This window comes from Xenopus laevis, chromosome 6S (genome assembly GCF_017654675.1).
Source record: "Xenopus laevis strain J_2021 chromosome 6S, Xenopus_laevis_v10.1, whole genome shotgun sequence".
Taxonomy (NCBI): domain Eukaryota; kingdom Metazoa; phylum Chordata; class Amphibia; order Anura; family Pipidae; genus Xenopus; species Xenopus laevis.
The window spans coordinates 92,624,441-92,646,663 of NC_054382.1; the positions used below are offsets into that span (position 1 = coordinate 92,624,441).

Sequence of the window (22,223 nt, forward strand, 5' to 3'; positions counted from 1 at the left end):
CTATAACAATTAGGGAATTAGTTTTCCTTATGTCTTTTGTTCTGTTAAGATAGATCTTTATCTTACTACATTGAGAGTATGCATTTCTCTTCTTCCATGGAGGGAGGGTTTTCAAAGAACATAGGAAGAAAAATTTCTTGTGACGTGATATTGGTTATTACTTTTGGGATGAAACTGTCCAGGGTTCTTAAAACTACCTTGTCCTGTAAGAAGGTAATTTTATCAGTTTCTACCGAAAGTGCATGGATCTCACTTACTCTTCTGGTGTTAGATCCCTCTGCTTCCACCTTTGGTATGTTGTCCCAGATTTTGGAATCTTCCTCTGCGAAGGGAAATATCTTCTTAAACTTTTTAGCAAAGGCCAGTTTCCTGTCCAAGTGGTTTCTTTTGCCGAGGACTTAAACATTCTGTCTTTGCTTGAAGAAGTCTGTTCTTCTCTTAGATTTAGTATTTTCCTTATAGACTTGATGAGTGGTTCCACCATATCCAGTGAGTCGGATTCAGAAATTTTGCCTTCCAAAACAGATGAAATCTCTTCCCTGTGTTTGGAACGGACACCCTCACTAGCGCTTGCATTTTTTGAGTTTATCATGTTCAAAACTTTGTCAGACAACTTGGGAGACCATGTTAGACATGGAATTATTGAAGGATTCCTTCATCCAATCAATCAAATCCGTGAATTGTTTGGAATTCCTCCATGCATTTTCTGCACACTTTCTTGCTTGGAAGGGCTGGCTCTCCACAGGATAAGCATTCTGTTCTGTTAGATATTCTCCTTTGCTCCTGCATCTGCAAGAAGAAAAGTCCTATTATAGAAGCATCTCAATCAGTTCTTTTTTTACTGAAGAACAAAAGTAAAAGCTCACCCCCTGGAGCCTGAATATGAGCGTCTTGAACTCATCACACCAGCCACTATAATTAATAACGTTGCTTTAAAAAAAGGCAAATCATCCGTGAAGGTTTAGCGTGATAAAGATAGGTTATATTACTTACAACCTGCACCCTCTTTCCAGGTAGTAGGCACAACAATTTATTGGCAGCAAGTATTAGGGGAGAAAACGGCCAATCTGAATGCCAGCAGCGTTCAGTACCGGCTTCCACGTCTATTTAAACTTGTTCATGCGCATTACCTTTCCTCCATTTTGGAGGAGTCCTATAGAGGTTTATTGCGCTTGCAGAACCTGGCATTGCGGTTTTCTACACTGCTTGGTAACGGATGGCCATGGGCAGCCAGCTGCTCCAGAGACTCACATAAGCCCCAGCTCGTTTCCGGAGCCTCAGCGCAGTAGATTCCACCACATTGGCACAGTAATGGGGGAGTGCAGGAAGAAAAAAAGATGGCGGCACGGGGAGGGGAGCTGTTTTTATTTGCTACTAATTCCTGTTACGTCCACATGACAGGAGGGATTAACCCAATTATGCCAACTGCCATGTGGAAGGAATAGGAAATAATCGTATCCACTATTTACTTACTGGTGCCGCTACATGCCACATTCTTATAGGTAATCCTATTCTCACTGGGCATCAGTATAGATCAGTTGAATGAATGGGCATTCATATTTAGGATGTTTTATCTTGGTAAATAATGACCTGTGGGAGATAAGATCCTGTAACATGAAAGTTTTGAGGTAATTTAAAAGAATGAAAAATTCTTATTAAAAAATAATGTATTAATGCATTATAGTGTGGAGTAGAAGACATATTAACACATTTTGGATTTGTCAGAATGTGCTCTTTTCAAAAATGGTATGATTTCCAGGGGTAAGACTACTGTCGTGACCTTGACACGGGGAGGCCTATTTATTAAGGGAAAATTAGAAATTCTTATTAAAAAATAATGTATTTTTGTGTTTAAAAATAAGAAATAAAACTTACCTTTAAAAAAAAAATAATGTATTTTTTATTTAAAAAATGTTTTTTTAAATAAAAAAATAATGTATTTGTTTATTAAAAAAAATATTGTATTTAGCCAAGCATTATAGAGTGGAGTAGAAGACTCATTTTGGGTTTGTCAGAATGTGCTCTTTCTAAAAATGATATGATTTCATGGGGTGAACCTACTGTTGTGGCCTTGACATGGGGAGAGCCATTTATTAAATGTCTAATTTTAGTGGTATTAGAACATTTTAAAACCATGGTTAAACTCTATTCTAAAACCTATAAAAATGCATGTTTTTTGGAAACTAGAGAAAAATAAAAGTTTTAATGGCTAAAAAAAAGTCTGATAGGATCAGCACAGCTCCTGTTGACTTCTATGGGACCTCCACTGCTTGGACAAGTTTTGTGTTCGATTTTTTGGGGTTTTTTTCAGTTATTAAATCTTAGATTTGTAGAGAAATTTTTTAAAAAACTTGAATTTTTAGATAAATAATACAATTTATGAAAAAAAAAAAGGAAGTTGAATTGTTGGTTAATACACAGTCCATCAAGTCTGACCCCCCCAAATAAAAACCCAGCATCCATACATACACCCCTCCAGACTTTCACATAAATTCTATATACCCATATCTATACTAACTATAGAGTTTAGTATCACAATAGCCTTTGATATTATGTCTGTCCAAAAAATCATCCAAGCCATTCTTAAAGGCATTAACTGAATCAGCCATCACAACATCACCCGGCAGTGCATTCCACAACCTCACTGTCCTGACTGTGAAGAACCCCCTACGTTGCTTCAAATGAAAGTTCTTTTCTTCTAGTCTAAAGGGGTGGCCTCTGGTATGATGATCCACTTTATGGGTAAAAAGGTCCCCTGCTATTTGTCTATAATGTCCTCTAATGTTATTTTAATAGGCCCCTTAAAGTATGCAGATTACAGGAGCACTGCTTTTAAATTTGGTTGTGTAATGCTGGAAGTGTTTTTTGACCTATAAAAGTCAGAAATTTCCATCAATTGTATATATGTGTTAGTTGAACCTTCTGAAGAAAAACAATTATGTGTGTGCATAAAATACAATGTTTCTTAAATATGTGTCTATATTTAAGAAATTGAAAAAAATAAAAAAAGTAAATAAATAGAAGCCTATAGGGGTTGTGCATGACCCCAGGGGACCCATGTGCAATAGCACTAATACCCAATCTGTTGGCTTCTTCTGTGTCTCCTGTTAAGTCAATGCAAAGCAGGAGTCATGTCTTTTCACGTGATATTCTTACCCTATAGTTTGCAATTTGTTGACTTAAAAATTCATATTAATCTTTCTCAAACATTGGACAGATAGCAGATATAAAATCTTGTTTAATATTTCAGACTCTAAAGCCAGTTTGGCTGTACCTCTTTCTAGCATGACAGATTAATATTTTGGCTCATTCAGTTAAAAAAAAAAATCTTAGTGTGAAAACCTATTTGCACATTAAAATCCAAATCAAACGAATCTAGATTTCTTTCAAGCCATCAATTTTCCTTTGTCATTTTCTAAATTACTGTGCTGTACTGGTATGATATGAACTATATTAAAACTTGTGAAATATTAATGATGGCTCATGTCCCTGTATTGCTCTCCATGGCTGCTGTGTGTTGGAGTCCCTTATTGGTAAAACATTTACCTGGCTTCTGCTGCTGCAAAGTAGATTTGTTTTTTCTTTGATCTATAAATTCTGTTACAAATGTAACCTCTCACTGTAAATTGTGAAGAAAAAAAAAGAAATAACACACATTGCTTATCTAATTACTATTAAAAGACTGAATCTAAGTAGCAGTCACACTAATTGGGGGGGAAAGAGAAAGCAGGCAAGATTTTTATGATGCAATAAGTCTTAAAAAGTAGGTCCCGGATTCAGTTTACCATTTGCCCAGTTATTAAACAGGGGTCAGATGCAGCCATACCAAATCTGATTCCTTAAAGTCATGTGCCTTTAGTTCACAATTTTTTTGACACATCACCATGTTTTTTTCCCACTTGTCCTAATTTGCATATTTAAATTTGGATTTTTTTGAGGATTCTCCTTAATCCTTCACTAAAGGCTGAATTTGGTGCATCCCTAAAAAGATGATTTTAAGATTTTAATATCAACAGTTCGGGGAGCAGTATCTCACTTAGGGGCAGATTTATCAAGGGTCGATTTTCGAAGTAGAAAATACTTCGAAATTCAACCATCGAATAGAATCCTTCGAAGTCGAAGGATTTTATACATTGTACGATCCTATTACGTTCGTACTTCGAATTGAACGATTCGAACAATTTTATGGTACGATCATACGATTTTCCGAAAAATCCTTCGACTTAAAAAAACTTAGCAAAACACACAGGAGGTCCTCCATAGGCTAAACAGCAATTCGGCAGGTTTAAGTTAGCGAACTATTGAAGTCAAAGTTTTTTTAAAGAGACAGTACTTCGATTATCTAATAGTCGAACAATTTTTACTTTGAATTGAAGTCGAAGAAAATTTGAAGTCGTAGTATCCTATTCGATGGTCAAAGTATCCAAAAGATTACTTCGAATTTTTAATTTTTTTACTTCTAAATTCCCTCGAATTCACTTTGACCCTTGATAAATCTGCCCCTTAGTGTTAGACATCTAGAAATGTATGGCCTCCTTGTTGGCAGTTCCTAGAGAGCATATTTCAGGTCCAATGTTAATGGTTTTAAAAACCACAATTAAACTGTTTCTCTAGAACCACCAATGCAGTGAAAGCTATTTTAAGGTTCAAATATAAAAATGAAAAAAAGCATAACGATGAACTAAAAAATATGAATGTCTTAAACCTCTAAAAAAAAATTTCAGATATTTACTAGCAGAAATCTGAAAGCTTTTGAAAGTATGAAGGTTAAAGGGATTCTGTCATGATTTTTATGATGTCGTTTTTATTTCTAAATTAAACTGTTTACAGTGCAAATAATTAACTCTAAAATATAAAATGTAATTCCTGAACCAGCAAGTGTAATTTTTTAAGTTGTAATATTAGTGTGTAGGCAGCCATCTCAGGTCATTTTACCTGGTCATGTGCTTTCAGAAAGAGACTGGAACTGCTTTCTGGCAGGCTGTTGTTTCTTCTACTCAATATAACTGAATGTGTCTCAGTGGGACATGGGTTTTTACTGTTGAGTGTTGTTCTTAGATCTACCAGGCAGCTATTATCTTGTGTTAGGGAGCTGTTATCTGGTTACCTTCCCATTGTTACGTTGTTGCTGCCAGGGAAGAAAGGGAGAGGTGATATCACTCCAACTTGCAGTACAGCAGTAAAGAGTGACTGAAGTTTATCAGAGCACAAGTCACATGACTGGGGTAGCTGGGAAACTGACATGTCTAGCCCTATGTCAGATTCCAAAATAAAATATAAAAAAATCTGTTTGCTCTTTTGAGAAATGGATTTCGGTGCAGAATTCTGCTGGGGCAGCACTATTAACTGATGCGTTTTGAACAAAAAAAAATGTTTTCCCTATGACAGTATGCCTTTAATTATAAAGGTCCAATAAAATCAGCATAGCTCTCATTGACTTCTATAGGACCCCAACTACTTTTACTTGAAGTTTTATGTTAGGGTTTGATGTGATTTTTACACTAATTAAATTTAGTTTTAAAGAATTTTTTAAAAAACAAATATTCAGAGAAAGAAATCTGAATTGTGAAAAAAAATAGAAATCCAAATTGTAGTAAATCTGCCGCTTTGTGTTTTTGTGGATTTGCATGTGTTGTAGAATGGAGCTCATAGGGTTGTGCCCATTTAAATCTCACACTAACAGGATCACCAGGTAAGCCCCTTACTTGCACATCACTCAAGATACACTAGGGTGTCCAGTACTTCATACTAAAGACTGGCTTTATGTAGAGGACAATGAGTGGCACATTTCGCTGGAAGCACAGATAACAGCTTACACCTTCCATATGCCCCTTGTAGGTGCAGTTTTGCACCCCATAGCAGTCCATTATTTGCTCCTCCCATGGTTGGACTGGAATAATACTAGTTAGAGAGATGTACTGTTGATTGGGAGGGCCTTTGTAAATGGTGTCTTTTTCAGGTTCTTACGGGGCAGTAACACCAAAGATTAAATGTATTTATATTTATAGCCACTAGTGATTTTTATCCACTACATATAAAATGTGTTCTTTTAGACCCAGATTTTGATTGCTTTATCTTAACTTATCTGCTCAGTTTAAATAGCATAAGCAACCAGCTTCCCATCCAGCCTCTGTTTGTTGATTTTGTATAGCTCTAAATTATACATATAAATGAGTTGGGCCAAATAAGGAATCGCATATCCCCTGTTCTAAAATGTAAAAGTTTAAAAGTCACTGAAGCATTCTATGATCAGTTCCATACAGGTCATTAAACTCCAAGAAGATTTGTTATGTATTTTATTTCAAGCAGCACGTGGTGCAACTTCCAACTGTGTAGATGTACATGGTAGAACTCCAGCTTTTGTGAAGTGGAAGTTGCAAAAATCACATACACACATTAACAAAAAGAAATGCATACAGCTGCACCCGGTCATATAAGTAAAACACATTTCTTAATGTAGTTTATGTTAGCAACCATGTTTAGGAACATGGTAAAAGAAAACAAAAGACCGGGAAAAGGCAAGATGAGCCCCGGCATTGGCGGGCCCTAGGCCCCTTTAATTATATTAGTAGTTACTTCAGGTGCCAGAGCCGGCCAGTGCAGTATGCGCCCAGACATCCAGACTTTGTGCAGAAGCAGCCCAGGTCACCCAGCCAGACTGCACTGATTTTTAAAATGTTTTCTCCCACTTCCTCTGAGCTTTTCTTCTCTGCAGCTCGACTTATCTTTTTACAGCTCCCCTGGTGCTCGCTCCTCCCTTTTCATATCCCTGCAGCCAGATCAAATTAGGCTGTGACAAGGAGAGAGCAATAGCAGTTGTGGAGCATCTGATTGGACAGCACTGAACCTGGCCTCCTTCAGTTCCCTGATTTCTTCAGCTCGGGAGAAGGAAAACCAAGGAAGGAGCTGCTTATCACACTAAAGCACTGCAGACTGCTCATAACCCACACTGTCATTGGCTCTACATTTGTATTATTCAAAGTTATCCCTGGATGATTGTGCTGGCTACTGGTCCACTTTCCAGTCAAAGCCAGAGAACAGTGAAGGCAGTAAATCATGTAAAATAATTTTGCCATTCTGCTATGGGTTCTAGGGGTATTTGTACATGGAATTGCCACTGTGCCATCTTTTTATGAGCTCTGATGGTATTTATACACAAACTTGCCACTTTGCCATATTTTTGTGAGCTCTGATGGTATTTATACACAAACTTGCCACTTTGCCATATTTTTGTGAGGTCTGATGGTATTTATACACAAACTTGCCACTTTGCCATATTTTTGTGTGCTCTGGGGGTATTTATACACAAACTTGCCACTGTGCAAGATTAAAGGGGAGCAAAAGTATGGACCTATGGAGAGGCCTCCCTCCTGAACTTCACTACAACTTCCCAATACATCTCTGTTTGCCCTGCCTGTTCCCAAAAAAAGCATAATAGTGCAGCAGAGAGGCACCACTTAATCCTCTGTGCAACGTAATTGCCCACACTAAAAGCATGTAAAGTTAAAGCCAGGTCTAGAGCCGTTTCAACTGTGCATGCTCAGGTATGTTAATATGATAATTCGGTTTTGTTTTCTGTAACAATTGAAGGGTGAAACTGCAAATGTAGAATCCAAAGAGAAATGTCAGACACAAGTCACCATGTTATTTGGTCACTCTTGCGATGCCAGTGTAACTGTGGGCATGAGGTGGCAGTTGCCTGTGCTTGGACAAGCTTTAAAGGACATGTAAACGCAAAAAAATAAAAATCCCATTTTTAATTTCTTTAATGAAAAAGAAACCTATCTGCAATATACTTTAATTAACAATGTGTACCGTTTTTGTAAGGAACCTGACTGTACGCAGTGAAATTCTCTCTTCATTTACTGTTGTGGATAGGAATTGTCAGATGGTCCCTAACTGCTCTGTAGGGAAACAATCATACTTATGAACAGCAGGGGGAGCCCCCGCCTTACTTCCCAGCCATGCAGAACTCAAGCAGCTTTGTTTGTTTACATCCCCTTTACTGTTTCCAACTCCAGCTGCATGGACAAAGATCATGGAAGCAGATTTAAACAGATAAACTGATTCTATTTGGAGGAATATTTTGCTTCAGCCACTGGCTCTACAGAGTTTGATAAAGTTTGTATCAAACAATAGAAAAGCTATAAAATCCACATTAGATTACATGACAACACAGGACCCAGTGCAGTCTGTATATTCTGATTATTAATCAGTCTTGCTTTATTGGCTTCTGGCAGATATTATTTGACTTGTGCTGCTTTGATAATTTATGACGATCCTTAAGCAGCCCAGACCACACTGAGCATGTGCACAGTCTTGGTCTTGCAAAGACCAGGATGGTGACCCCCTGTGGCCAACTTTGAAAGCATAAATCATGTTTGATTAGGTTTGTGGTGCAGTAAGTTCAAGTTTATGTTTAGTATACAAAATAAAGCATTTCTAGCCTTATTCTATTTTAGACTTTACTTCCCCTTTAAGCCCAACAGACCTTGATTTAATAATCAGCCCTGTAGCATAATATTAAATGATAAGTTAAACCTAATGTTCTGCTTGATGATTTGCGATGACCCCTATCTTAAGTTCTCAACAGCTGCTCAGAGCCCACTGAGCATCTGTCACTGACACTCCTATTTATATCCAAGATGGGAAATTCCGGTGACATATTTGAAGGCCTGTGTAGTTATTACTATAGATACTGAACCTGTAGCCTAATTCAATAATTTCAGTATATAAAATATGCCATTTCTAGCCATACTAATTTATACGGTTTAGCCCTGCTTTACTTTGCTTGCTGATGATGTAGCACCTACTGTATGTCATTGGCAGGCAAAGGGTAAAACCTGAAATGGAATCCTGGCCTATTCATAATTAGGGTTTACTTTCACTCTAGTTTTCTATTCTTAGTGTTATTCATTAGTACAGTGCTGTTTGTCCGGTTGAGGTTCCATAAAATTATAATCCATATGCTCTGGATTAACTGCCCTTTTTATTTAGAAATCTTGAAAATCCTTGATTTGTTTTGCCAAATAACAACCTTTCATTTAAACAATGTATTGACTTGCCCTTTAATAAAGTCGTTTGCACATGGATAAGAAACGGGTACAGAGGGTGCAGTTAATAATACATTCTCTACTTGGAGTAAGGTTCTTAGTGGTGTTGACCAAGGATATAATTATGTCAATATGTATTTTTATTCTCATATACACGTGTACATAAGTATTCCTGGTTATAAGGGTACAAAACATGTTACACTACATAGAAAACAACAAATGTAGTAATTGTAGTGGTAAGTAATATATCAATGTTTGCTGAGAAGACAATAAAAAAATCAGTGTTTGCAGATTTCACTGCACTGTGCTGCTGGATTTCTTTTTTTGTGGTCTTGCACACCTGGAGTGCCGGAATTCACAGGTCTGCATTATTTTCCTGTTGCTATAACCTCCAGGTTTCTACGGATCTAGGGGGAGATGTGTATGTATGTTTGTATGTATAACTATATTTGTAAAGCGCTGTTAAGGAGCTGCAGCACTGTACAGTGCATAAAAGTACAGTACAGTATCAGGACAAAGAGCTTAAGATGCTGTGTAACATAGTAACATAGTAACATAGTAAGTTAGTTTGTAAAAAGACACATGTCCATCAAGTTCAACCTGCCTAACTGGGGGAAAAAATTCTTTCCTGACTCCAAAAGGAGTCCCTGGATCAACTTGTACTATGAGCTATCTCCCATAACCCTGTATTCCCTCACTTGTTAAAAAGCCATCCAAACCCTTCTTAAATCTATCTAATGTATCAGCCTGTACAACTGATTCAGGGAGAGAATTCCACATCTTCACAGCTGTAAAAAACCCCTTCAGAATATTTAGGCGGAAACTTTTCTTCTAATCGGAATGGGTGACCTCATGTTAGCTGGACTGGTAAATAAAGCATTAGAGAGATTATTATATGATCCCCTTATATATTTATACATAGTTATCATATCTGCCCTTAAGCGCCTCTTCCCCAGCATGAACATCCCCAATTTGGCCAGTCTTTCCTCATAGCTAAGATTTATGTGGTAGGAGACTACAGTCTAAGTGGCCTTTTGGCTACACATCATTTATGTCTTTTATAGTCTTTTTTTAAGACTAAGTCACAACACCCCTAATGCACTATGCTTCCACTTTGTGTTTGTACTTTTTGCACTTAGCGTGAATGAAGCATGCTCGGAATTCAATTTAAAAAAAATCAATGTTTGTGGATGACACAAAACGACGTGGCCCAATAAATTCCATTCAGGATCAATCAGTTGTCTGAGACTATTCTCTCCATGAATCAGTTGTACAGGCTGATACATTAGATAGCTTTAAGAAGTGCTTGGTTGGCTTTTAGCAAGTGAAGGAATACAGGGTTTTAGAAGATAGCTCATAGTACAAGACCAGGGACTGGTCCGATTGCCATTTTGGAGTCAGGAAGGATTTTTTTCCCCCTCTGAGGCAAATTGGAGAGGCTTCAGATGGTTTTTCTGCTTTCCTCTGCATCAACTGGCAGTTAGGCAGGTTATATACTGTATAGACCCAAAAGGTTGAACTTGAGGGATGTGTGTCTTTATTCAACCTTACTTACTGTGTTACTATTCCCTTTGCAGGAATAATTTTAATCATTTATTTTCATTTTCTGCCTCAACTGCTTCCGCTTATCTGGCTCACTGTATGCATTAAAAAAAAATGTTTTGCAAGAATTTGCTCTTTTTTTAACATACTTTTTTTCAGTGGTTCTTTCTCACTAGTTTGTTTTTGATCTGGTGAATGGTAATCTTATGTTCATTCAATCTAATTTTCATTTTTCGTGATGTTTGTCCCACATAGACTAACCCACAGGGGAATTGAAGTCAGTAAATAACATTCTACGAATTGCATGTAGCAAAGTGTTTAAATGATTCCCTGATGTGGATTTACATAATAGTCTATGGTATTGTACCTGTGCAGTGGCCACAATTTAGATGGGGGAATGTCCATTGGCTGATTATTTTCTTCATCACAATTTCTGCTATGCTTTTTTTTTATAGCTGAAACAGTGAAGATTCTTAAATAGTTTTCCATATATTTTAACTTTTTTCAATACGACTTATTGTTTTATTTATGAAATATGTGTGTTGGCCATATATTGTAAGACAAGGGATATTGTTCTTGCCCCTATCTGAAATTTTTGGTTGGCACAATCCTTTTCTATCTTTATGTCCAATTTATATTTTGTTTTAGAGTAACTCCTCCTTATTGTATGCCCTCTGGACAAACATATCTATTAAAAAAGCTGCCTGCTCATAATATACTGTAGTTCATTGCTTGGTGTAATATGTCTCACTCTTGTTAACTGGCTCTTGGGTAAAATTGTAGTGACTTCTAGGGCATGGAAGCTTTGTTTGAGTAGCATTTTGTTTTTTATCTGTTTCTCTGGAGTAAAGGTTTGTGCCTAATGTCTTATATATCAGGGTAACCGTTATATCCAAATAATTAATCGTTGAAGGACCCATCACCATTTTGAATTGTACAGTTTCATGTAATGTGTTATTATAAGTTAAAAAATCTCTCAATTCTTTTTCAACGCCTTTCCGAACCATGAACACACCATCCACATAAATTTTCCATATTAATATACAAGGTGACTCAGTATATGGGTGGTTTTAAAATTGTGCATGAAAATACAGGCATATGTAAGTTCTATGTTTGCACCCATACTGGTCCCCTGTATTTGTAAAAAGATCATTGAACCTAAAACAGCTTTTAGCAAAGACCAAGTCCAAGCAATCACATATAAACATGATCACATGTGAAGTTAATGTTTGTGCTGTCAAAAAATCATTTCTATGTAAAATAAAACATTTCCATTATCATCTTAAATGATCTTTGGGCTTTTTCATAATTTTTTTAACTCTGAAACTCAATACAGTAGAACCCTCGATTTATGTTTTTCAGGGAACCAGAAAAAATGGTTTAAAAATCTGGTAACGTAAAATCAGGGACCTGTATTATGCATAAAATATAGGTGGGACCACAAAAAAAAAATGTAAAATTAGTGAAAACTTGAAATCAGGGAATGTAAAATTGAGGTTTAACTGTATAAGGATAATCCATTCAATCTCAGGACTTTTGGTGCCAATACTATCTCCCCATGTTTTTTTTTTTAGTTTCTTCTGGTTGGCAGAAGCTCTGTTTGCACGCAAGGCTCATTTCACTTTTTAATTAACTTCTAGACAGTACTATTTCTCATTGCACAGGGAATAGATATTTCTCTGTAAAAAATGTAATTAAGCAAACAAGTTGGGGGTTTCAAGGATATGCTGCAATCAGGTTGGAGATTTCAAGGATATGCTGCAAAGCAAAATATATGTTTTGTTGTGTTTTGTCTTTTTTTTGCTGAAATAACCAGTAAAAAACATTTTTGGTTTAGAATCATTTTCAGGATACTTTGAGATCCCAACCAAAAGGAATGAATACATTTGGATGGCCCTTGAGTAAAGGAATTTTAAAGGTCCCCTATACAATTTCAGATAGCGGAGTGGAAAGTAATAACGATGATTGATTATGTTGTCAGGTATCTCTCTGTACAGGCTACAATAACACTTACAGGGTTACTCTATTGCTGGTATTACTGTATTTTTTCTATCTATAGATGTTTATAAGAAACCATCATTTTTTAGCTCCTCGCACAAGTGAAGCTTACATTTTGATTGCCTCCAATGTTTTTGTTTTACAACTACCCCATATTTATTACTACATTTATAATTATTCATAAAATGACAACAGAGTCTTCATAAATGCACTGTGCACTATTACAGAGGAAGAGGAAGAGACAGGGATAGGAAAATATATCTGATGCCCTATATCTGGTCATCTACCCTACCCTGTAGCATGGTTTGTTTTCTGCACTGAAGGGATTTTTTTTTTCAAATACAAGAAAGGCAAGTACATGAGGGACTGATATATCTGATACTGCTATCAAGCTCCAGGTAAGAGCAAACGCTATTTATATATAAGCTCCCAAGACCTGTGCCTAGCATCACTCGGTCTACATGGTAAAAAAAAAAGATTCTCCTTGCTGTTGCCAGATATTTGTCTAGTCTAATTGAGTGGCATAGGAGAGGGGTATCTCGAGGGGTGTGGTGCATGTGCGTGGTACTTAGTTCCTTAATGAGTATGACTTCCATGTAAGCATGGTCCAAGGAGAATAAAGGAAAAATACAACACACGGGGAGTGGTGAACCAAAACACCTAGGCCCATCACATGGTACCCCAGTCCCCTGCTCTGAGCCCAGTCAATAGTGAGTGGTGGGTGATAAAAGGGATCTGGTGAGTCTGCAGCCAGGCTGTGGCACCCATAACAATATATAGAAACAGAACAGTGCTTTATTATGTACCATTGTGTACAGCTTTCTTATCTGCCATTGACTAGTTAAAGGAAAGGTAACACCAAAAAATGGAATCCATAATTGCTCAACAAACAAAGGGTATTAGTGCTTGTTTTTATAATATTTTAGTTTCAGCCTGTGCACATTCACTATTTATTTTCAGCGCAAAACATGCCTAAGCACAAGTTATTTGAGGGCATTCGGTTGCACAAAGCAGGATCGGATTTCAGCTCCTGTTCATGACAGGCTAGTAGTTAAACCATACGACCTTGGGATAACCTTGTTAGGTTCTTTGATGCAGTATTGTGTCTCCGCTGCTTTATACTGGATATATTATCTTTTGGAAAACAGCACAAGGTACAATTCTTCCAGATTCTTCAAGGATTGTTATTAGAATTTATTTATAATGCTCCAGGCATTCCCCATAGTGCTCTATTATAATAACAATGACCCAGATACACAACTGTACATGCTGAAAACCTTACAATTTAGAAAACAAATTAATATAACTGTAAATATATTAATATTAATAATATCTGTAAATATGATTTCTAGTAAACACAGAATTAGGGGAACGCCATAGACTCTTTTTGAGTAAATAGTTTATTTTTTAATAATGCCCTTTTTCTGATTATTAATAAAACAATCAGGGCCGGAACTAGGGGTAGGCAGAAAAGGCACCTGCCTAGGTCACAATGAAAGGGGGGCGCTGGGCAGGTACCTGTATTCTGCCTGCCCCTAGTCCATGTTCACTGCTCTTCCCTTCGACGATTTCCCCACCCGTCCGGCTTTTTCCCCGCCCTCTCTCCTCCGGCGATCTCCACCTCCAGATTTTTTTCCTCCCTCTCCACTCCGGCAATCTCCCCTGCCCTCCCCTCCCATGCTATGCACATGTGTGCACACACTGCGTTGGGGACAGGCCCGGATTTGTGGTGAGGCCACAAAGGCCCAGGCCTAGGGCAGCAAAAATTTACGGGTGGCATGCCGCCCAGCCACATCCCTGAGGAGCACTCGGGACTCAAAGCCCTCACAGTGATCCGCTGATTGAAAGTATGCTCGCTACAACCGTGTAGTGCCGGCAGGGGGGCGTGCGCAACAGAAGAGCAACAAAAGAGGCCAGCGCTGGGACCATTCAGCCTTGGGTTGCCGCGACTCTAAATCCGGCTCTGGTTGGGGAGGTGCATGCACGGAGGGGAGCGTGATGGCCGGCCGGGTCGCCTACAGTGCCTGGTCGGATTGGCCCACCACTGAAAACTGTACCTTGTATTTGATGGTAACTAAGCTGTAAAAATCCATATGATGGCAGCCAATATTTTCTTTAGGATACTTAAGGTATGGAGATCCAAATTACAGCAAAACTCCTTATCCTGAAAATCCAAGCATTGCAGATAATAGATTCCATGCCTGTACTTACAGCACACATAACACACAAAGTTTATCATTTGATTTATTTTAAATAGACAATGTTGTATTACCTTCTTATTTGCACAGATTATTTTTCGAGGCTGAAGAAACTGTGTAGTATAAATGTGTCGTCTATGAATGTTTAATAATGTTAATAATAATAGTGTAAATTCAACTCCCACAACCCAGCAAGAGACCAATGCTGGGAACAACAGTTCAAAAGCATCTTTAGTTCTGCAGGTTATGTATACCTGACCCTACTTAGCTGTTCTTTGCCCTCACTCTTAGTGACTGGTCAGGTTCTGGGGTATAAAAAGGTAAATGTAAGGAATAGCCACAAGCAGTGTTGATCATGCATATTTTACTCACCCTCTTTATTTAATAGAAATGCATGTATAGTAATATAGATAATAAAGAGCCTAAAGGCCACAGCCTTGCATGCTGCAATTAAATATTTATAGTTAAAAGCCTATTACTTGCCCTCATGTAATGAGACATCATTAGTCAGTTTTTAGATGTATAATGCTGAAATGTCAGGCAGTGCTCATAGGATGCTGGTACAATTAATGGCAGTCCCTACTGTGTTATCCCTAATCCCCACACAGTTTCCTATTCCCCATTGCCCTGTGTCATTGGGATAGAGTGAGGAAGATGGGAGCTGTGTGTGTGCAGTAGGATGATGCTGATTGCTCAGCCAAGAAGAGAAGAAGCACAGCATCCCCTGGGCTCAGTGAGTCAGGGAAACACTGCCGGCTGGACTAGCCTGAGAGGCAGAGGGGGGTTGCAAGTTGCAGCATTGCTTGGGGAACTGTCCGACGTCCTGAAACTGAACTCTCCCTTTCATATTTCCCTGGGAACTGTCTCTTTGTTAACGCCTCCCTCTTTCCTAGTCCTTGGATTGGAAACGGAAATTGCAAAGCATGGTGTATGCTGCAGGTAAAGTACTCCGTTTTGATGCCGGCCTTTTCCTTCTCTGTTCTCCTTTTTACATGCCCCAGCAAAGGACACGGCAGTGAAAGGGCAGGCACGAGGGGGAGCCAGCAGACCTTATGTGACTTGCAAGCTGGGGGTCTGTGATCATCCACTCTCCCAAAGGAGGGAGAAGAACACATCAGAAAAAAAAGCACAAGAGACTTCTAAATAGCCAGAGAGGCCAGGAGAGACTAGCTGGGAAGGTGATCTGCCTGCTCATCAATGTATAGGAGTAAGTGAGTCTTGATTGCAGCTGCACTAATATTCCTCTCATTTGGATTGGCTCCTGATTGGTACATTGTTGTGCATATCAAAAAGCCACCTAACTCTCCTTAGCAAAATTGCTAATTCATAACTAAGGCATTTCATTCTAAATAATGGGTCTTAGTCTTGGAACCTTTGGCTACTGTCCAGTGGAGGGACTTTTAAAGCCCCTGTTTTAAATAGAAAATTCAAATTAAAAATAGACCTGTTTGCAGCAAAAGGTACAACAATTTTTACCAGGTTTTTGTTTGGGAATCAAACAAACTACTTTATAGAGTGGGATAAGGTACCGCATTGTCTCCGGAGTTGATTTATAAGTTATTCTGATGCTTTTTATTTTGCAAATTTAATCAGTTTTAATTTAAACTCATCAGGGCTAAATAGAGGTACTAGCAGTTTATGCATTTGATATATACTGCTAAACTTTTAAACTGCCCGAACTGACATTTAACATACTTTATTTGCTTTAAAAATGTCATACAGACAGGCTACAAAATGAATGCTAATTGTTACAGGATCTTATTAGGGTTGTGAGTGGGATACATTTATTAGGACATACGGGTGACCGCCTAACACGTATGAGCCTACGAGTTTGTGCCCGAGATTTAGAGGCAGTTTTACTGTGGGAAATTCTTCCTAACTGTCAGGAAAGAGTTAAACAAATTGGTACATTTGTCAGAGCAATAGCTGCTTTGGAGTATGTGTTGAATTGGCAGAATGTATATGACTGCTTTATCTTTTAGGGGGTTTTAGCTTACAGGCACTGAGCTCTAACACACCGCCAAACTGACTTAGAAAAAGACTGCAGTGCAAGTTAATGGATAGTGGTTTCCATCAATAAAAACTTATTTCATAAATCTGCCCCTTGTGACTAGTTTGTAAAAAAAAAAAAAAAACTCTTATTTTTAACAAGCATACATTATAAGATTATGTTTCTATAAATGATGATAAGACTCAGCTTGGGTTATTCTGCAAAGTGAGCCTTATGTATGTTATATGAGTGACTGACCTGGAAACACTTATCTAAAGGCGTGGGTGCCTATATTCTCCCGAAAATGTTGCACAGATTTATCATGCAATACCTTGTAAAATAAGCAAATCTCATGCCTATGAGTACCCACCCATCTTGCACTCACTAAAACTGAAACATGGATTATTTTCCACACCAAAAAATAATTCAGTATATATACATATTTATATGTGTGTGTGTGTATTAGAGAGCATAGCATGCACTCCACATCCAAAAACAGTTCTGATGCTACAAGGGAAATACAAATCAATATATATATATATATATATATATATATATATATATATATATATATATATATATATATATATATATATATATATATATATATATATATAGATAGATGTGGGACCGACATTTCGGTCCCACATGGGGAACTTTCTCTATCTGACGTTTTGGTCCCCATGTGGGACCAAAACGTCAGATAAAGATGTATTTCGCATCAAATAAAACACCTTTTCTTCACCATATGACAGTGAGTGCTGATCCTTTATCTTCATATATATCAACATTATTGACCGTGCACCACTGGTTCTATTGGTCTGAGTGTGGGTACTGTGGAATATTATATATATTATATAGTATATACTGTATGTGTGTGTTTATATAGTCATGCTTTTTTATAGTATTATAGTATGTGTTATTAAGAAGGGTTGTTTAAAAGTCACAGCATGTTAATTTGTTAAAAGCACATTCAGCTTTAGATAAAATCTATTTTGTGACTATCTTGTTTGCTTTGCCTTTGTTGTGCAAAAATCACAGCCACATTGGATAGAAGTGGAGTAATCCTTTGGCAAAGTTGCACATCCATTTTTATTTTTTCAAGGGTAAATATGCTGCAGTCCCCAGAGTTTTGTGTAGAAAAATGTAGCCTACTGACTCTTGAAACCATGTCCAATTGCTTTGAAGCCAACTTGCAGTTTATGTTGTTGATGGCATAGCAGACCTTCAAATAACAACCCGCCTTTGATTTTATACAAGTTATAGGTCTTTTTGCTTGTTTTGTCTGCCATATTACAACACATTTGTTGTCATATGTTTATGTTATTAGTCTGTTTCTCCTAAACTTTGTCATAATTTACTTCCTTTCAGTGTATTTAGATTGGAGAGTTGACAACCTCATCGATTGTGCTTTCCCTGTGCAGTGGCTGTTTATTTTAAGACGATATGGCGCTTAGAATTTATTTATATACTAAACTTAGGAACATTCTCTGTTCATCCTCAATCCTGGCACAAGTTGAAGTTTATGTGAGAAGGTGTGACTTCTCCAGCGAAAGCCCAAAAGATTTTAGACGTTGACCTGTCTAATTGTAAAGGCAGTTGACTACTATTAGCTGCCAGTCACTTTAAAGAAAATTTACTTGAAATGCCAGATACTTGGGTTAGTTGATTTGTTTGTGAATTAGAAAAAAAAAGTTAATTTTAATAGAAAAAAAACTCAAACTTTTGAGATTTTATTAAACTCCAAAGCTGCTAAAAAATAGAATCTGAAAACACTCTGTCGAAGTCATGTAACAGTCAATGACAGATGGTCCCTTTAACAATTGGAACAATTTTTTTGCCTTCATGATTGTCGACTGACTGAAGTTTCAGGCTGTGTGATGCTGCCTTTTGTTTGACAATTCGAATAATTCTGGTTTACTGGCAGCAATTCACAAAATTTTCATTATTGCATGATTTCGTTGAGACTTTTCCTGCACGGACAATTTTCAATCCGAATTGCTAGTAAATTAAGCCACATCGTGGATGAGAGTTTGGTCTAATTTTTATTATTAAAATAATGGTAAAAATTGAGCCCCCTAAGTGTCAGACAACTTGCCAATGGGGTAGCAGACTTATACAGTAGAGTAGCCAAGTTGCTGTGTCTTCTCTGGGGATCAATTGCTTGCATGCAAGGCCCCAAGGGCTTCCCATTCCCAGATCTAATATTGATCTTCGTTCTGCTCTAATGGTCCTTTTAATATCATTATTTACAACTGCCAGCAGACCATTCGGGTTATAATTATGTGTTTACAATAAGTAGGCAGCTTTCTAATTCATTTATTTGCTCTAGTTCGTGGTATTAGTTGCATTCCTGACATCACCATCATAGCAAATTACTTATCTAAGGAAAGAAAGAACAGTTTGTCTGTCCCCAAATGGGCTATATTCTGGAACTTCAAGAATCCACTACATAAACCATTGACCATTTTTAATTTAAGAATAAGACCATGTTATCTTGCTTTAATGTTTATTGTTTCTCCCCAATCCTCTGCAAATAGAAATGTTAAGTCCATCCCACTATTAGAGTACTTTGCTCTCGCTCTCTACCAAATGTCTGCCACAGGAGAAAAATTTATTTACAACATTGATATTACTGAAAGAATACCAAGGCAGCTCTGTCATTACTGTATGCCATAGGGCAAGTACTCCTTTGTACCCTACATAGGCTGGCTTTCCCTAATTTGGCCATCTGAATTACTTGCAAGCTAAGGTGTGGGTAGGGAACAGGAGGGGCAGGCCTGGACTGAGATTCAAAATAGGCCCTGGCATTTCAGGTACACAGAGGCCCAAACAGGCCACACAGCAGCCCAAACAGCCTCCCACCAGCCCAATATGCAGTGACTCTCTATGGCAACTTACAGCAGCCCCTCTGGCATTTGCTAGAACCCACAGATTGCCAGTCCGGGCCTGAGGAGGGGGCACCTACGTGACACAACTCTAGTTCTAGTTTCCTACCTGCTCTCTCATCATATTCTCTAACAGTTTCTCAGTCATTCGTTTTATGCCTACCACTCCTTCTTCATATAGCGCCTGAGCTTTCTCTTCTACCGCCCCCCCATACTTTCCAGAATCTGTTTTGCTCTTTCTGTAAACACAATTATTACGGCATGTTTAATGCATAAGGTATAAAATCGGTGTCTCATTTCTGTTTTTCTGCTGTAGGAGAGAAACCTGGGAAAGAATCCGAGGAAGTGAAGCTACTGAACGCCAGCAAGCAGATTGTAGAAACCGCTATCCTGCAAGCTGTACATCAAGTATCTCAGGAAGATGAGAAAGAACAAAATAAACCAAGTAGCAGAGCAGAGAGACAGCAACCAGATGGAAAAAGCAATACACCAATTCATAAGAAATAAACTGAGTTGCCTTTCAGTATATAAAAGCCAGCTTGTACCCTAGTCACAGATGTGCCAGCAGTGCAGTTGTACCTTTCAGCAAGCCAAAGTATAACCCGAATGTAAGACCACAACAGTGAAAGTAGCATTTTGCCATGAAGCATTATCGGCTTGTGCATAAACTTAGTTTTTATTGTGTCACCTTATAGCTTTTAGACAAAGAGAGGGGCAGAAAAGAGGGTTATTTCTCAGTTAATTTATTGCTTTATACTAATTTACACTAGATTGTGTTGATCAACAGAATATTGTATAAATTGTGTATTTACCCAATTAATAATGGGTTTCGAAACAATAGCTTCATTCTATCGCTAGATTTAAACATAAAATTTCTTAAATATGATATATTTTTGGTTCTTGACATTAGACAGCTTGAAAAACAATAACACACATATAATATTTCATTTATATACAATATGTAAATATACAGAAATTTTATGTAATTTAAGTCGATGCCTTCTTTTCTTATTTTCATGGATTAAAATTTATTTGAAATCATCCAAGCACAAATCAGGGCTATTTATGTTGATTGCCATCAAATAGAAAATAATAAAATCACTAAAATCACTTTGTGTTTACCTGTAAAATAAGGTGATCAAAGGCATCTGGCTCCCCTTACTACCCTGTCTCTTTTATTGTGTAATTGTCTGTGTAATGACTGAAAGAAGTTTTCTAAAGAAATAACTGTTGCACTTTTTTACCAGCAAATCTCAGATCTTCAGATCTTGGATTGTGCTCCAAGTCCCAGAGAGGATAAAAAGCCCTGTCAGGGGTCCATGACAAACTAGGCGCCTGGACAGCCACAACAGTGCAGACTAGACCAGGGCCGGGCCATGCTGGCTGGGTGCCCCAGGCAACCCAGCCAGCGTGACGCCCCATCCGCTGCACATGCGCACTGACGTGCACATAGGAAATCTGCGCGCATGCGTACTGACCTACTCGCATAGGAGGCGCGCACATTCGCACTAACCGGCTGCTTCGTCCTCTGCTCTCCAGGTACACTCTCCCCCTCATGTACGCGCATGCGCACAAATAGGCGCATGGGCTGGAGCGGCACTTACTCAGCCGGACTAGGGGTAGGTAGCAGTGAAAGGTACGTGCCTGGCACCCCTCAAGCTTTGCGCCCTAGGCATGTGCCTACTCTGCCTACCCCTAGTTCCGGCCCTGGCCTAGACTAAGGATGCACCAAATCCAAGCTATTTTTTATCAAGATTCGGATTCAACTGAATCCAAGAGCCTGGCCAAACGGAATTCAAATCCCATCATATTTTTTCGCTCACGACTCCAGCGATGCAAAAGGGTTCGGATTTGGTATTCGTCCAATCTATAACTAGGGTTGCCACCTTTTCTGGAGAAAAGTACCGGCCTTCCTGTATATTTATCTTTTTTCCCTATTAATAACATTGGGATCAGCCATCATTTTTACCAGCCAGGCCGGTAAAATACCGGCCAAGTGGCAACCTTATCTATAACCCAAGATCCCTAGTACAGACACAAACAGCCTTTTCTCAGTCCAACTCAATATGATGAAGAAACATGCAGTGCTGGCAAAGGGATCTAATAATGTATGAATGCAAGCCTAGGCAAGGACTGGAAAAAAGATGCTCATACATGCAGATCTCAGAATGTCTTTAATAGTAAAAAAAGTTTAGTATCCCAACATCAAATAATGTGTTATTTTCGTGGGACTTTTATCTTGGCCTGAGGGAGTGTTTCACATAATACTTACTCTAAATTAACCATAATCAACAGGTCCAAAACTAGTGGTAGGCAGAAGAGGCACCTAGGGCACAACAGTGGGGGGCACTGGGCATGTACCTGCCTGCGCACCCCTAGTTTAGGCACTGGAGGATCTCAATTGCCATCAAAATTAAAAATTCCCTGCACTTTCCGGGGCCCCCAACTTGCTTTCCTCATCGTAAATGTTTGTACACAAATGAGGATAGATTGCCTGGGGCGCCCATATTACTTGACCTGGCCCTGAGAATGAACATTGGTAAAAGGAGTAAAG

At 38.2% G+C, this 22,223-nt stretch overlaps 1 protein-coding gene across 1 annotated transcript; it reads left to right on the top strand.

The window, feature by feature from the left end:
• Positions 1–15,415: 15,415 nt before the first annotated feature.
• Positions 15,416–20,697, top strand: LOC121395258 (A-kinase anchor protein inhibitor 1-like). Its single transcript, XM_041568295.1, has 2 exons — positions 15,416–15,730; positions 19,986–20,697. Exons 1-2 carry the CDS (start codon positions 15,715–15,717, stop codon positions 20,174–20,176), a joined length of 207 nt encoding a protein of 68 aa, XP_041424229.1. The 5' UTR covers positions 15,416–15,714; the 3' UTR covers positions 20,177–20,697.
• Positions 20,698–22,223: the final 1,526 nt, after the last annotated feature.